This window comes from Oncorhynchus mykiss, chromosome 32, assembly GCF_013265735.2.
Source record: "Oncorhynchus mykiss isolate Arlee chromosome 32, USDA_OmykA_1.1, whole genome shotgun sequence".
Lineage (NCBI taxonomy): Eukaryota > Metazoa > Chordata > Actinopteri > Salmoniformes > Salmonidae > Oncorhynchus > Oncorhynchus mykiss.
Genome location: NC_050572.1, coordinates 17860178 through 17875899, shown reverse-complemented (window position 1 = coordinate 17875899; position 15722 = coordinate 17860178). Strand labels below are relative to the sequence as shown.

At 41.7% G+C, this 15722-nt stretch overlaps 1 protein-coding gene across 1 annotated transcript in view; it reads right to left on the bottom strand.

Annotated features, from left to right (window-relative positions):
• The window catches only part of LOC110489398 (gamma-aminobutyric acid type B receptor subunit 2), a 370472-nt gene extending 357001 nt beyond the window's left edge, over positions 1 to 13471 (bottom strand). The window contains exon 1 of the mRNA XM_036970730.1: positions 12330 to 13471. Within this exon, the coding sequence (XP_036826625.1) occupies positions 12330 to 12641 (312 nt within the window). The 5' untranslated portion in view covers positions 12642 to 13471. The remainder of the gene's footprint in view (positions 1 to 12329) is intronic.
• Between the last annotated feature and the right edge of the window lie 2251 nt (positions 13472 to 15722).

The following is a 15722-nucleotide window of genomic DNA, read 5'->3' as shown; positions in this document are numbered from 1 at the left end:
GCAACCCATGCTAGTTGTTGCGTCTTTAGAGCTCCCCTCTTTCTAAATTTCTAACAGGTATTTTCATCTCTGTCCATGAATCTGCTCTCATGTGTGGTGCGCATTTTAGAATTATGTTTTGCCGCAAATTGTATTTTGGAACATTCACACATAGGCCTACCACTGTGTGCACATTGCTGCGCTTAAATGTGAAGAAATAATAGTTTATCACATTTTTGAGCTAAACATTCAGATCTGTTCCATCAGCCTTATTAATTGATATGGCGTATACACTCCACTACACCCCTGTTTAACAGCCATTTGCCTGCTGACCTTCCGGTTAAGCCCAAAAAGCCTCCTGAGCAACAACAGAGCATTTTGACTTAAAAAAAGAAAAAACTACCCAAATGGCCCCCTTTTCCCTATATATTCCCTATATAGTGCACTACTTTTGCCCAGTGACTTGGTCACAAGTGAAGTAGTGCACTATATAGGGGATAGAGTGCACGTTGGGATGCAAACAAAATGTTTGAAGTCAAATTCAGCCTGTCCTCCAGTCCACACGATTAGCCCTTAAATGTATCTGCACAAAAGGCATCCCAGCCCGGGGCAAGAGACACTGATAACAGCAGGAAACAGTCTCTCTCTCGTTAGCTAACTGTTAACAATCCAATTTTCTCAATTACTCCCGAACAAAAACAACGACAACAAAAAACTTCACAAAACAGATACAATGTGCCATATGGAGGAATTGCTAGGGTAATTATATATGCTGTAGTCACACACACATCACTTGCTGTGGAGTACTGGACCTCACACATCCTTTGTTGTAGTGTACTGGACCTCACACATCCCTTGTTGTAGTGTACTGGACCTCACACATCCTTTGTTGTAGTGTACTGGACCTCACACATCCCTTGTTGTAGTGTACTGGACCTCACACATCCTTTGTTGTAGTGTACTGGACCTCACACATCACTTGTTGTAGTGTACTGGACCTCACACATCCTTTGTTGTAGTGTACTGGACCTCACACATCCTTTGTTGTAGTGTACTGGACCTCACACATCCTTTGTTGTAGTGTACTGGACCTCACACATCCCTTGTTGTAGTGTACTGGACCTCACACATCCTTTGGTGTAGTGTACTGGACCTCACACATCACTTGCTGTGGAGTACTGGACCTCACACATCCTTTGTTGTAGTGTACTGGACCTCACACATCCCTTGTTGTAGTGTACTGGACCTCACACATCCTTTGGTGTAGTGTACTGGACCTCACACATCCCTTGTTGTAGTGTACTGGACCTCACACATCCCTTGTTGTAGTGTACTGGACCTCACACATCCCTTGTTGTAGTGTACTGGACCTCACACATCCCTTGTTGTAGTGTACTGGACCTCACACATCCTTTGGTGTAGTGTACTGGACCTCACACATCCCTTGTTGTAGTGTACTGGACCTCACACATCCCTTGTTGTAGTGTACTGGATCTCACACATCCCTTGTTGTAGTGTACTGGACCTCACACATCCCTTGTTGTAGTGTACTGGACCTCACACATCCCTTGTTGTAGTGTACTGCACTGTAGCAGGACTAGGGTTGAAAAATTCCAGTAACCTTCCCAAAATTCCAATCAGGATTCTGGAAAACCTGGGAATTTTGGAAAAGTTACCAGAATTTTACAACCCTAAGTCGTAAAGAATGCTGTATTGGATGAAAAGGCCTGGTGTAGGTCTACTAAACACTGTACTGCTGGTTAGCCTGGCGAGGCCCTGTGCAGCAGTAGGGATGAAATGTAGCAAAGAACTGGAGAAGGGGATGGGCCAGGAGGATGACTGCTTTGTCTTTAGGGCACTAAGGAGGCCCCTGAGGGTCAGTATTGAGAGGAAAGGTCAGTTGTGTATGTACAAAGCTACCCTAGGATCCTGTGTTCCTAGGGAGGCTAGTGGCTGTATTCGAGGGACTTACTGAACAACAGCCACAGTCTAACTGCCTGGCTGGAACACACACACACACTTGTCCCTGACGACAGGCCCTGCCAGAGGGGGTGTCAGTGGCACCAGCTCCATGTATAATAACTTCCTCTGCCTCCTCTATTCATTAGGTAGGAATCATTGGAGCATTGGAGCCTGGGTACACATCAGACCTTGGTTCAAACACTAATATAATTTAAAACACTTCAAATACTGTGCTTGCTTGAGGTTGCCTGGTGCAATGGAGCTATTAAATTAGTTGGAAATGTGCAAACCCTGACAATCAGGCACTGTAGGCAGGCTAAAGCAAACTCTCAAGGAACCTCCAAAGATTTCAAATAGTATTGAACCCAGGTCTGCTATGTAAGTAAGAGAAGGGAAGCATCAATTGACATGGTGACTAGGACTGGCTGGAGACTCCAGGCCATTGGCATGATGACACAGGCCGTGTCCAAAATGGCATCCTGTTTCTTTTATAGTGCACTACTTTTGACCAGAGTCTATGGGCCCTGGTTAAAAGTAGTGCACTATATAGGTATTAGGATACCATTTGGGACATAACCTCAGTAAAAGGTCAGTAATTACAAGCTGCACTTTCATAAACACAAACACACTACTGACAAACATTTGAACTGCTCATCGTTTGGAAAACCACCAGGGGAAATAGCAGTGTATTAGCCAATGCAATGTCTATTATGGTGTTTTGTGTGTAGCCTGTTAATTGACCATTGGTTGATGTGGATTGTTTTCCCAACACAAAGACTGGTAATATAATACTAATACACTAATAATAAATATTAATCAAGTACTGCACCATTCTATATAATAGTGGGAATCCAGAGTGCCGATTAGCTTTTTTTAGGTCCTAATGAACGTGATTACATGGCCAGGGAAGACCTGATCCTAGATCACTCCTACTCTGAAACCATGGAAAATTTGTCAGACTAAGAATTCTTAGGCTGATTTCAGCAAAATGTGAAAGTGTGACTGTTGGGAAAAATGGGACAGAGACATTTCCCTAGATTCCTAAATACCTCAGAGAGGTTTGAGGGGCCAGTCCTATACACGGAGAAAAATCTTAAGCTTTTACTATCTATTTTATCCCATTATATACATTTATTACATTTTATTTAATGCATTAGTCTCTCATGTCCACTGTTGTTTTATTGTTGTTTTACTGTTTTACTATTTGTCTCCTAATTTAGAAAACGTGTTGGTTTTGTCTGACCTTTTCTTATTTTACTTTGAAATGCATAATCTGTAAGAAATGTGTAATATAAATACAGTTTGATTTGATTTGACTTGACTTGAAACCCAATAGGCCTATCCTTGAAATTGAAAAAACAACTTATCGTGACAAAATGCCTCATATTCTCAGGGGAAAAGAGACCCCCAAGCATATATGTGTCGAAACTATCAAGGCCACATACTGTAGCACCATGGGGGCTCCTGCAAAGTGTGTACAAATGTGACATGCTGCAGCATTTGTTCCTCTCAGAAGCACAGGGCCAGTCTAATTATATATATATATATATATATATATATATATATATATATATATATATATATATATATATATATATATATATATATATATATATATGTACTGTGCATTATTTGAAACATAGGCCAGGCGTTATGGTTTAATGGCCTCATGAGGCCAATGGTATCACGTGACTGCAATGTCCTCTTACTAAAATAATTACATGAATATCGGGTTTACACGAGCAGGATCAAATCTAGCTAAGTGTCTTTGTGGTAAAAATGTATCCAGTCTTTAAAAAACTGCATCTCTTTAATTTTCTCTATTCTAGAAATACTAGAGGCACAATAGCACAGGTAAAATGTGCTTCTAGTACATTGATACACTAGTTTGATTATTTCCGTGGCTTTTTATCCCAGACTATGAGGCCTTACAATTCGGAACATATAGGATTACTTATACTTACGTCAAGCTTTTCAAGAGCAACTACACACAACAGCTAGCTTGTTGCGCAGGCATTCAAGATTAAATCCCAAATAGGACCCTATTCCCTACACAGTGCACTACCTATGAGCAGAAACCTGGGTTAAAGTAGTGACCCTATGTAGTGAATAGGGTGCCATTTGGGATGCATTCCACATCTCCCCTGGTTCCTCCTGAGGGGGGCTAATGAAGGGATTTAGATTCCGTGCGTCTCCTCTATCTGACGTCTCACTCCTGTTTCATCCTCTCCTGACGTTAGCCTCTAACCCTGAGTTATACAACCCCCCCCGGCAAGTCACCACATATTCACCCCCATTTCCAATCCAGAAGGTATAGATTTCACATCAATACCGATCATTCACACTGCAGGAGAAAACAATGTTGTGTGGCTTCCCTAAGAGGCATCCTGGCTAACATGTATTTACAATGGCATCTACAGTGCTGTTTTTTCTATGTAGACCTCCTGTGCATTCCCTCATTGGAAAAGCAACAGAAAATCCTAATAGACACTCAATGTTCCTTTTTCCAGTGGTATGTTCCACTCAGTAGCTTTACATTTGTATCTATGCATGTACATAGACTGTGAGTCATGCTCATGTCAGTCATGCTTACGTTATGGTGAATACATCTAGATTTACGTATGTACATGGATACTCAGTTATCCATGGTGACAACAGCAAACACTCCATCGGCAGATAAGCAGCTGTACCTGCCTCTGTCCCTATAGTGAGTTTCCCTGCTCTGCTTTTTACCCAAGGGTCTAATTATATTCCCTGTGACAATGAACTAGCAGCATAACCATGGTGTCTAACTCTACCTCTGTCTGGACCACAGTACATCTCTGTTCCAAATGGCACCCTATTCTCTATATAGTGCATATGGGCCCTAGTGGGCCCTAGTCCAAAGTAGTGCACTAAAGAGGGTGCCATCTGGGAGCCAGAACAAAATAATGGTGTTCCAAAAAAGGTCCAGTCGCCAGGACCACGAATACAAATTCCATCTAGACACTATTGCCCTAGAGCACACAAAAAACTATACATACCTTGGCCTAAACATCAGCGCCACAGGTAACTTGCACAAAGCTGAGAGACAAGGCAAGAAGGGCCTTCTATTCCATCAAAAGGAACATAAAATTCAACATATCAATTAGGATCTGGCTAAAAATACTAGAATCAGTTATGGAACCCATTGCCCTTTATGGTTGTGGGGTCTGGGGTCCTCTCACCAACCAAGAATTCACAAAATGGGACAAACACCAAAATGAGACTCTGCATGCAGAATTCTGCAAAAATATCCTCCTTGTGCAACGTAGAACACCAAATAATGCATGCAGAGCAGAATTAGGCCGATACCCGCTAATTATCAAAATCCAGAAAAGAGATGTTAAATTCTACAACCAACTAAAAGGAAGTGATTCCCAAAACTTCCATAACAAAGCCATCACCTACAGAGAGATAAACCTGGAGAAGAGTCCCCTAAGCAAGCTGGTCCTGGGGCTCTGTTCACAAACACAAACACAGCCCACAGAGCCCCAGGATAGCAACAAAATTAGACCCAAACAAATCATGAGAAAACAAAAAGATAATTACTTGACACATTGGAAAGAATTAACAAAATAACAGAGCAAACTAGAATGCTATTTGGCCCTAAACAGAGAGTACACCGTGGCAGAATAGCTGACCACTGTGACTGACCCAAACTTACGGAAAGCTTTGACTATGTACAGACTCAGTGAGCATAGTTTTGAGAGAGGCCGCCGCAGGTAGACCTGCCTCTCAAGAGAAGATGGGCTATGTGCTCACTGCCCACAAAATGAGGTGGAAACTGAACTGCACTTCCTAACCTCCTGCCCAATGTATGACCATATCAGAGACACATATTTCCCTCAGATTACAAAGATCCACAAAGAATTTGAAAACAAAGCCGATTTTGATAAACTCTCATACCTACTGGGTGAAATCCCACAGTGTGCCATCACAGCAGCAAGATGTGTGACCTGTTGCCACAACAAAAGCGTGAAGTGAAGAACAAACACCATTGTAAATACAACCCATATCTATGTTTATTTATTTTCCCTTTTATACCTTAACCATGTGTACATCATTACAACACTGTATATATACATAATACGACATTTGTAATGTCTTTATTCTTTTGGAACTTCTGTGAGTGTAATGTTAACTGTTCATTTTTATTTTTTATTTTACTTTTGTATATTATCTACCTCACTTGCTTTTTCAATGTTACAGTTTTTCTCAGTCGCTTTGGTGCATTTCTTAGATCAAAAGTGCAATTCTTGATACTACTTGTACAAATTCCAAATCATCTAGTCACTTGTGCACATCATTAAAGCAATTTCTTATTCCTTTGAACAAATTGCAATTGATAATGTACAAGTGTCAGCTTTTTTCCACATTATCTATTGCTCATGTCATGTTGATCAAAATATAGTAGATGGTTCTCTGTTGAATAGTCTTACCCCTCAAAACATCTAGGCATTAGTTCCTTGCATAAGCCATTACATGCAAAATTGTTGAACTATTTGTCATAAACTGTCAAGCATAGTTTTACACATTTCTATTAGACCTTTTTTACAAAAACGTGAATTGTTGAATCATGCAGGTGAAATTGACCCTCAGTCATGAAGGAATGTAAAGTGTTAGTTCAACCAACAATCAACCAGTTGTCTAAGGTGCATCTCATGAAGAATCAACTGGCAAGCATATATAGACAGACCACAACACAGAGTTGCAATTTTCCAATAATGGATGGACCAGGAAACGAACAGGGTCAACAGCCAAGAGGAGGAAGAAGAGGAGCAAGGATGCGTGGTGGAAGGCAAAACAGAGGAAGAGGCAGCAGAGGACATAGGCGCATATCTGATGACATAAGGGCCACTATTGTAGACCATGTTGTTAATCATGGCCTTACAATGGCTGAGGCGGGTCGAAGGGTGCAGCCGAATATTGGGAGATCAACCGTGTCCTCAATAGTTCAAACGTTTCGAAGAGAGAACAGGTATGTCCACCAATGTACAGTGCACTGTTACTGTATATAAGCAGTATACTGTATACTTCCTACAATGCTTCATATTACAGTAGTCCACTTGTATTTCACAGCATACAGAAATATACTCTATACAGATACATACTGCACCTTACATGCACCCACCTGTATGTTTTACAGTAAAATGTGTGTTCGCATAGTTTTTGTCTATGTGAAAGTGTGCGATGCATCACTGCATTTTTCCCCACATAGGACTGCAAGATTACCTCAAACCGGTGGCAGAGGACGCCTTTTCACACCTCAACAGGAGGAGGCTATTTGCACCATGGTGCGAGCAAACAATGCCATGAGACTCAGGGAAATACAAAGGACCATTATAGAAGACAACGATGTCTTTGAAAACATCCATACGGTTAGCATCTCAACCATCGACAGGGTGCTGCATAGAAACCAGATGAGTATGAAACAGCTGTACCGTGTACCATTCCAAAGGAATGAGAACAGAGTTAAGGAGCTACGGTACCAGTATGTACAGGTAAAACATATATCTATGTAACTACTTTACAGCAACATTTTATAGTGATACATAGTACAGTAAGCATAAACTGCACACATTTCCATTGCTGTGGAAGGAACATGCAATATATGTACATTTTATGTCACTCTTCCTTACCAAAACAAATTCAACTGTGTGTTCTGGGATATAGCGTATAATGGAGTTGGAATCAAGTGAACCCTCTCACAACTTTGTATACGTGGATGAGGCTGGCTTCAACCTGACCAAATGCAGAAGGTGGGGTCGGAATATCATCGGTCACAGAGCTACTGTGGATTTGCCAGGCCAACGGGGAGGAAATATCACCATGTGTGCGGCTATTTCGGAGCATGGTGTCCTAACCCATATCCCCCTTATAGGGCCATACAACACCCAGCATCTACTCAACTTTTTAGAGACTCTCTACAGGGCTCTCATCCCTGATGATGAGAGTGGTCTGTTTAGAGAGGATTTCCCAAAGTATGTGGTCATTTGTGATAATCTGAGTTTCCATCGATCCAAACATCATAAGGCAATGGTTTGTGACCCACCCGAGGATGCTCATAGAATTCCTCCCACCTTATTCACCATTCCTTAACCCAATTGAGGAATTATTTTCAGCATGGAGGTGGAAGGTGTACGATCGTCAGCCACACACACAGATGACCCTGCTGGCTGCAGTGGATGCAGCATGTGAGGACATCACAGTAGACGCCTGCAGAGGATGGAGAAGGCATTCCAAAAGATTCTTTCCACGTTGCATTGGAAGGGAAAATATCCGGTGTGATGTGGATGAGAATATGTGGGCCGACAGACAGGTGCCTTAGGGGTGGTTTCCTGTGATTCTTTCTAATTTCGTTTTTTTTCCTTTGTGCCCCTTGGGTTGTCCAGTCTCTTTCAATCAATAACCCACATACAGTAATATGTAAATAGTACTGTTGAAATTGATATATGCCATAGAAGTGCAGCCTTGTGCATTTTCAATACAGTAACTGTCATCCAAACTGTAGCCTAAGTTTACATCAAGTAATACTGTCGAAGTAAACAGTTACATTGACAACATGCCTAAATATTTTGACGACCTTGTTCGTGAACAATGACTCGATGACTTATCATTCTGATGACACTGACATGATCATTGGCATGAATATTTACTTTTGAGAGATGTACTAAGGATTTTTAGTGACTGCCTAGCTTTAGAAACATATCTATTGTATATTGCAGTTTGTACAAATTGTTCTAAGAAATGCACTTATTATTTTGCACATGTTAGGGATGATGTGAAAAATGCACCAAAGTGACTGAGAAAAACTGTAACGTTTCCCATGCCAATAAAGCCCCTTGAATTTAAATGAAATTGAGAGAGGGAGAGAGAGAGAGAGAGAGAGAGACAGAGCGACAGAGAGAGACAGAGCGACAGATAGAGAGAGAGACAGAGCGACAGATAGAGAGAGAGACAGAGCGACAGATAGAGAGAGACAGAGCGACAGATAGAGAGAGAGTGAGACAGAGCGCCAGATAGAGAGAGACAGAGCGCAAGATAGAGAGACAGAGCGACAGATAGAGAGAGAGACAGAGCGACAGATAGAGAGAGAGACAGAGTGACAGATAGAGAGAGACAGCGCGACAGATAGAGAGAGTTATGGATGCACATGCATGCAAGTGTCATTGTGTAAGAGAGAGAGAAAGAGGGAGAGAAAATATGACATAATTACGAACCCCGTAATATATGGTATTCCATAACACACCCTTCCCCACACCCTTCCCCTCGCCACTCAACAAAGTGGTGAGTCAAACCAAACCGGAATCATGCCTGAAGCTAGCGTCTCAAAGCTCTCAAGGCCAGCAGAGTCATGTTCTTGGAAGAAACACATTCAAATACTATGTCCTCTGTCCTAACAGGTGTCCATCCATGATGAATAGAATTGACAGTAATAACATCAATAACACAGCTCAGGTATTACTCAAAGGATGCTCAATTGTTTTTCTATTTTCTATTTTTTTCATTCAAAAATTTATATAATTACTATGTAGACCATGGGTGTAATCTCTTTCCCCCTGTTGAGTATAATGTGGTGGCAGGATTTATGGAAAAGGCTTCCAACTGCTTGTAAATGGCTGTCCTTGGCAGGAACCTTCATGCCGAGAGCTCTTAAGAACACCAATAAACATGTTTCCTTTGGGTTTTATTGGAGATTTTTACAGTTTTTCCCTCGAAGGAAATACAGTTAGCCATTAGCCAGTTAATCACTCCTCCGTGACACTAATGCTTACTTAGACATGTTTCCTGAACAATATATGAAAAGGTACAGTATATTATATATTCTTGACTAGAATATTCTGAACACAAAAACTTTATCATTGGAACTCAATGGGCACTTTGCCCATTATAGGAGTACACTCATCCATCCATCCATCCACAGATGTCCAGTTGACCCACTGGCCTCTAGTTTACAGCTCATCTTTCACCCAGGGGAAATATGGCGGCAGTATATTTAATCTCATGGTCAGAGTGGATTCCAGGAGTTGCATGCTATATGCCATTCCTGACCACTTATCACTGTCTTGCTACAGTCAAACAGATTATACTGTTGTTTCAACTTGTTTCACAGCAGCACGGAAACACCTGTGCCTTTTCACATATGAATCCCCCCCTAGACTAAAGAAATATCTCAAACATGGTCAGTGGTCACATGAAGAACTATTTTAAAACCTCAGGACTGTTTGAAACATTTGGGAATTAACGGTAAAAGCTCAATGCAAATGGTTAAATTATAGAAATATCCAGAACAAGAATAAGACATGAGAAACCATGCAATGATCTCACACCAGTTCTGTCTCTGTCATGGCCTCATCATGTTTAAGATGCATCCTATGGGCCCTGGTCAAAAGTAGTGCACTACACTAGGGAATAGGGTGTCATTTGGGACTAAAAGTAGTGCACTACACTAGGGAATAGGGTGTCATTTGGGACTAACAATAGGGAATAGGGTGTCATTTGGGACTAACATTAATTTTTGTGTTCTGTGACAGCATTCTTCCACACACTTCAACCTGATTAGTGTTAATCATTGACATAGGTCTTATAAGTACCTTTATATGTAAATAAATATTGCAATACATGCCCAAATGCTGGCTGCAGTAGAATACAGACTCACAAATATTTTGAAACAGTTAATGAACCTTCTTCAACGTCTACATTAACATCTGGGTAATTCTAACAGCATCATTCACATCGATCGTTTAGCAAACGTGTTTCCTCGATTAACATACCGGAGACCATTAATCACGTCAATTAAATTAGCTAGAGTGAGAGCTGCAGTTTTGGGCCCCTTAACTTTCAACCTGCTTCCACGTTGACATGGTAACGTAATGTTTATATAATAGCCTGGATATCACCTCTCTCACCTCCTCAATTGCTGCTATGCCATGGCCAAGCACCACGATGGGGCACAATCACTGAAGCCAATTGGCCAGCGGTAATGTCCGCACACTCAAATGGTTGATGGTTAAGAAAACGATCTATTCTATTCTAACCATTCGATGTGATTTCCATGCAATATAGGTGGAATCCTCCTTACAATGTAATAATATACGCTACTGAGACTGACCAATGACTAATCATCAAAGGGGTGGTCATAACTGCATAATTAAAAACCTTCACACTACTCATATTGATTGGTAAACTGATCTTAAAGGGATAGTTCACTTAAATTACAAAAAAAACATATTGGGTTCCTTACCCTTATCATTACTCTATGATGAACAGGGTATGACGGCAATCCATGCGTTTCGTTTAGTTTCCCGGGCACTGCTTCCACATGCTAACGTTTTAGCATTTGTGGCACAAATGTTATTCAAGTAATGGGGCCGGCATTTGCATTTGTCGCGCTTCACAGTCAATTTGAAATACTTTCGGATGATTTGGACATGTTGCGCGAAAAAAACTCATTCCGTTCCATGACTTGAATGGGATTTGTTCCACAGATGCTTAAACGTTAGCGTGTGGAAACATTCGAAGGGATGCAATGCACATAATTCCCATTCTTGACCACACAGATGCTGATATCCTTAAATGTATATGCCAACAAGAGATCGCACATCAAATTACTGCCATCTTCAGGTTCAAGGAAAACGAACCTTTAATCTGTTACGAAATACAATGGGAATCGTGACTGAAATAACGATGGGGACTGAGTAATGCATTGCTTTACATAATGCAATAGCTATTTTAGGGTATCTTGTTCAATTATTCAACTGCAACCAACAGCTATAAATCAATATTTAAAGGTTCCTGTGCCTAATTGTGACAACAATTACGTTCTGCATCACAGCCATAATGACATGTCTTCAGCGCAGGAAAAGCTTACGGCAGTGTGAAGGCGTAAAATAGGGAGGATTAATTGTAATTTGATCACGAGTTTGTTGCACGTGCGCGGCACCTATTCCAACCCACCGCAAATTAATCTGAAATGGCCACTGTTTATGAAGTTATGACAAAAATAAATTATCAAAATTGAATGACAACAAAAATGAATAACAACATCCAATACTGTATGTTTTTGTGTTAATCCAACAGCGGAAAATCTCCAGGAATTACGAAAATTAAAACACATTTTCAAAAACTGCGCACATGATTACAGAATTACGCTTTCCACATGGGCGCGCGCTGTATGAGCGCTACCTCCAGGGCAGTGTAGGCTACACCCCCCCCCTCCCTCCCTCCCTCCCCCCTCCCTGACACACACATACACACACCAACAACGAAAGCGTCCTGAAACGTTTATGCCCCAGAAACCCAAAGCAAACGCACATATATGATATAGGATACAAAGGCCATGGTGCAGAGTGGGTGAATGAGTTTACCTCGGTGTCGTAGATTTTGGTGATGAGTGAAAACTTGTAATTCCGTGATTCTTTTATATGTTGTATGGCCAGTTGGACTGCGGGCTCGATGCCCTGACTAATGCTGCTCATCAGCGCCGACTCGTTCATCGGCATGAGCACCATGATGGGCAACTTTTCATTATCCCCCGAGAACCAGCTGTTGTCCTGACCGTGCCTCGTATAGTCATTGCAGACCTTGGCTAGCGCAGGCTGAAACATCAAGATGGACAGGAGCAGGCATACCGACAGAGGCGTCATCTCCCATCCGCAGTGCCGTCGGGACGGGGCCATGCTACTGTGCAGGACGACCAAAGCAGATCCCACCGAGCTCTCACTGCTCAGACATCGCACATTTGGGGTCGTCCGAGATGGTCAAACAATCCACCCGAGAGGGAAATATTATTATTAAAATGGTCCAAACGGTAAAACCACAACCTTAGCCTTGGTATGGGGTTCAACCGCAATGAGACACTTCGACCTGATTGAAGTCTATTACAGTGAATTTAAAACAAATATATTCTCGTTGACAGGTACTCTGTAAAATTAATCCAATGGTCCAGTTTTAGTGGTGTACCATATATGGAAGAAACCGAGACGGTTCTGATGCAGAAGGTGTTATTGGCGCTGACGGTTGTCTCTCTCCTCCTGGTCTCCGTGATCCACAACTCCCTCCGCGTTAAAAATCTCTCCAACTCAATCCCTCTCCTCACCTTGTGGAACTAGGGTAACCATGGCACAAGTACATCACAATTCACAGTCTGTAGGATGCTCAATAAGACAACTTCAAGATGACAGAGGACGACCAGTCAGCCACTCTCGGTGACAAATGTTATGGATACAAATGTACCTCCTGAGTATTTTCCCCAGCCAAGAGACAGCAGAGTAGCCTAATAGAGCATCCGTGCCAACGCACTACAATATGTAGTCTATTCAGGGCGAAGAGAATATGGTAATTCTGGTTAAAATTTCCTAAATAGATAATCTTAAAAGCAGTCTTGATTGCAGCGTGTCCATCGTGGGCGAGAACAGATGGCGTCGGCGTCCAGACAGCCCACGCGACTTGTGTCAGTGTGTGTGCGCTCGCTGCGGACGATGCTGCGGCTGCCTGAGTGTCTGTTAAAGTCTTCACTTATTTAATGTTGTTGCTGCTCAGAGCGCGAGCGAATGGGAGCAGCAAAATATATGTGGAAAAGAGGGGAGAGAGAGAGAGAGAGAGAGAGAAAGGGGAGGAAGGGGAACGCAGAGGGATGGATGGATGGTGCAAGCTCTTGTCGCCTAACAGGCAAAGGTGATTTATTGGGCTTTCATGTTTAGAAGACAGAAAGGATTTCAAACATGCAAGAGGGGTTGCATGTAGCCTGCTGTGTCAAGCAATGGCTCTATGAGCAGGCCTACGTCGTAAAACAGTAATATATTATGAAGGCTATATTAACATAGTATATAGCTTACATTTCAAAATGGTTGATATTTTATTTGTTGAAGCACAATATAAGCAATCTAAGGATTCCGTTACAGAAGCACCAGGTTCATAAAATAAATTATTAAAAAAATATATATATAAAGTTATGGTAGCAGAAGTGAATGTTGAACGCCACAAAAACAAAGTGTCAGAGACTCCAACGAATGCATATTACCGCCCGCTTTGTTAAATAAACACTGCCACCTAGCATCTTCAAGCGGTTTCTTACCTCTTTCCCTCATGAGTAATTGTCCACTTTGACTTTGGTGGGCAATGTATTAAAATTGTATGCCAATTGAAATGAAAGCATAATAGAAACAATATAATTAGGTGTACATACTCTAAATTTTATACAATCTGACAAATAGGGATTTTGGTGCCGTTTGAGTCTAGTTTCTGAGGACTAAATGAGCAAGATGCAGCTCTCCAAAGTCCTGAACACAGCATTAGACACGGCGCTCTCTGTGCCTCGAACACACTGACAGCATTATTGCATTTTGGTACACCAGAATTACATTAATTTCCAACGAAAGGCTGCGTTTGCCTTGCAGCATTGCGTTGCAGAGGCAGTTGCAGTGCGTTCGGTGTGGTGCAAATGTTGGATTTATCGAACATATGCGTCAATCTGTATGCGTAGACAGTTTGACAGAAATGGTAGTAGAAGGTGAATTTTGAACGTTTGTTGCACACATATCCAGATGATGCTGTGTACCATTTTGCGCAAAGACACTGTTGGTGTGACCAAGGCGTAAAAAAGTATGCTGTACAGTCATGACTGCTTGTAATGTTCCGGTGAAAGCCTTTCACATTCAGTCTAGCCCATTACCTACCTGTACTTCGCCAAGGGCGCTCAATCCCTTTCTAACCACAAACTACCCACACGTGACCGACTGCATTTCGCCATTGGCATCTGAAGTCGAACAGAAAAATAGGCAATTATTGAAATTGTTTGCTGTACATTTTATGATTTTTCTTAAACAGCATCAACGAGCAAGGTGAATCCATACCAGGGGCAACTGCTCTTTTCGTGCCATGGAAAACACTTGAAAGCATTTCCATAGTTGCTGTTTTGTCAATGAGGCACCATAGCTTAGACTAGCTTGACCTCGGGCAATTATAATGCATTTAGTTAGGCCAACTGTGCATGCAGAGATACCATGCGTTTCACCTGTTTGGTCACCTTCTAAAAATGTATGAGCATGTAAACAGAACATTATAGAGTGTAATGCAAGTCATTTAACCTGAAATAAACTATATAGCGTGGACTATGTGACATGGTCTTGTGTAAACTAGGCAATATGGATGCAGGTGTATAGTTTGCTACTGAATCAGGTCTGCACTAGGCCAGCTTTGTGTTAGCCCACTGAACTAAAGCCTATAGCTGTTAATTATTCATTATGCATAGTCTGATGAAATCTGCTACGTATAATTTCCATTCTGTTGAAATCTATACATCCACATTATCCAGACATGTATGGTAACCCTTTAAGGCAAATCCACTGACCATAGCCATTTCCATCACTCCTCTAACCTCAGAAGTGTGTATGGCTCTGCCTAATCTACAAATGTCATGGTTCATGTTAGAAATGGCACCCTATTCCCTTTATAGTGCACTATATTTGACAAGGACCAATGGACTATGATCAAAAGTAGTGCACTATATAGGGTATAGGGTGCCATTCGGCGTATAGCCATGATGATGTGTCCGTCCATCTTTATTAAGGACACAAACAGAGGCGTTAAGGTGGGTATGGTTAGGCCTACCACAGACCCTCCTGGCTTCATGTCACCTAACCGCTATATAATCATAAAGCCTAGAGGACCAGTCTGTCCCCATAGGCTTGTTGCTGGAACCACTTGTGTGTTACAGTAAGGGCCTAACCATCTCTAACTATCCTAATCAAACTTGACCC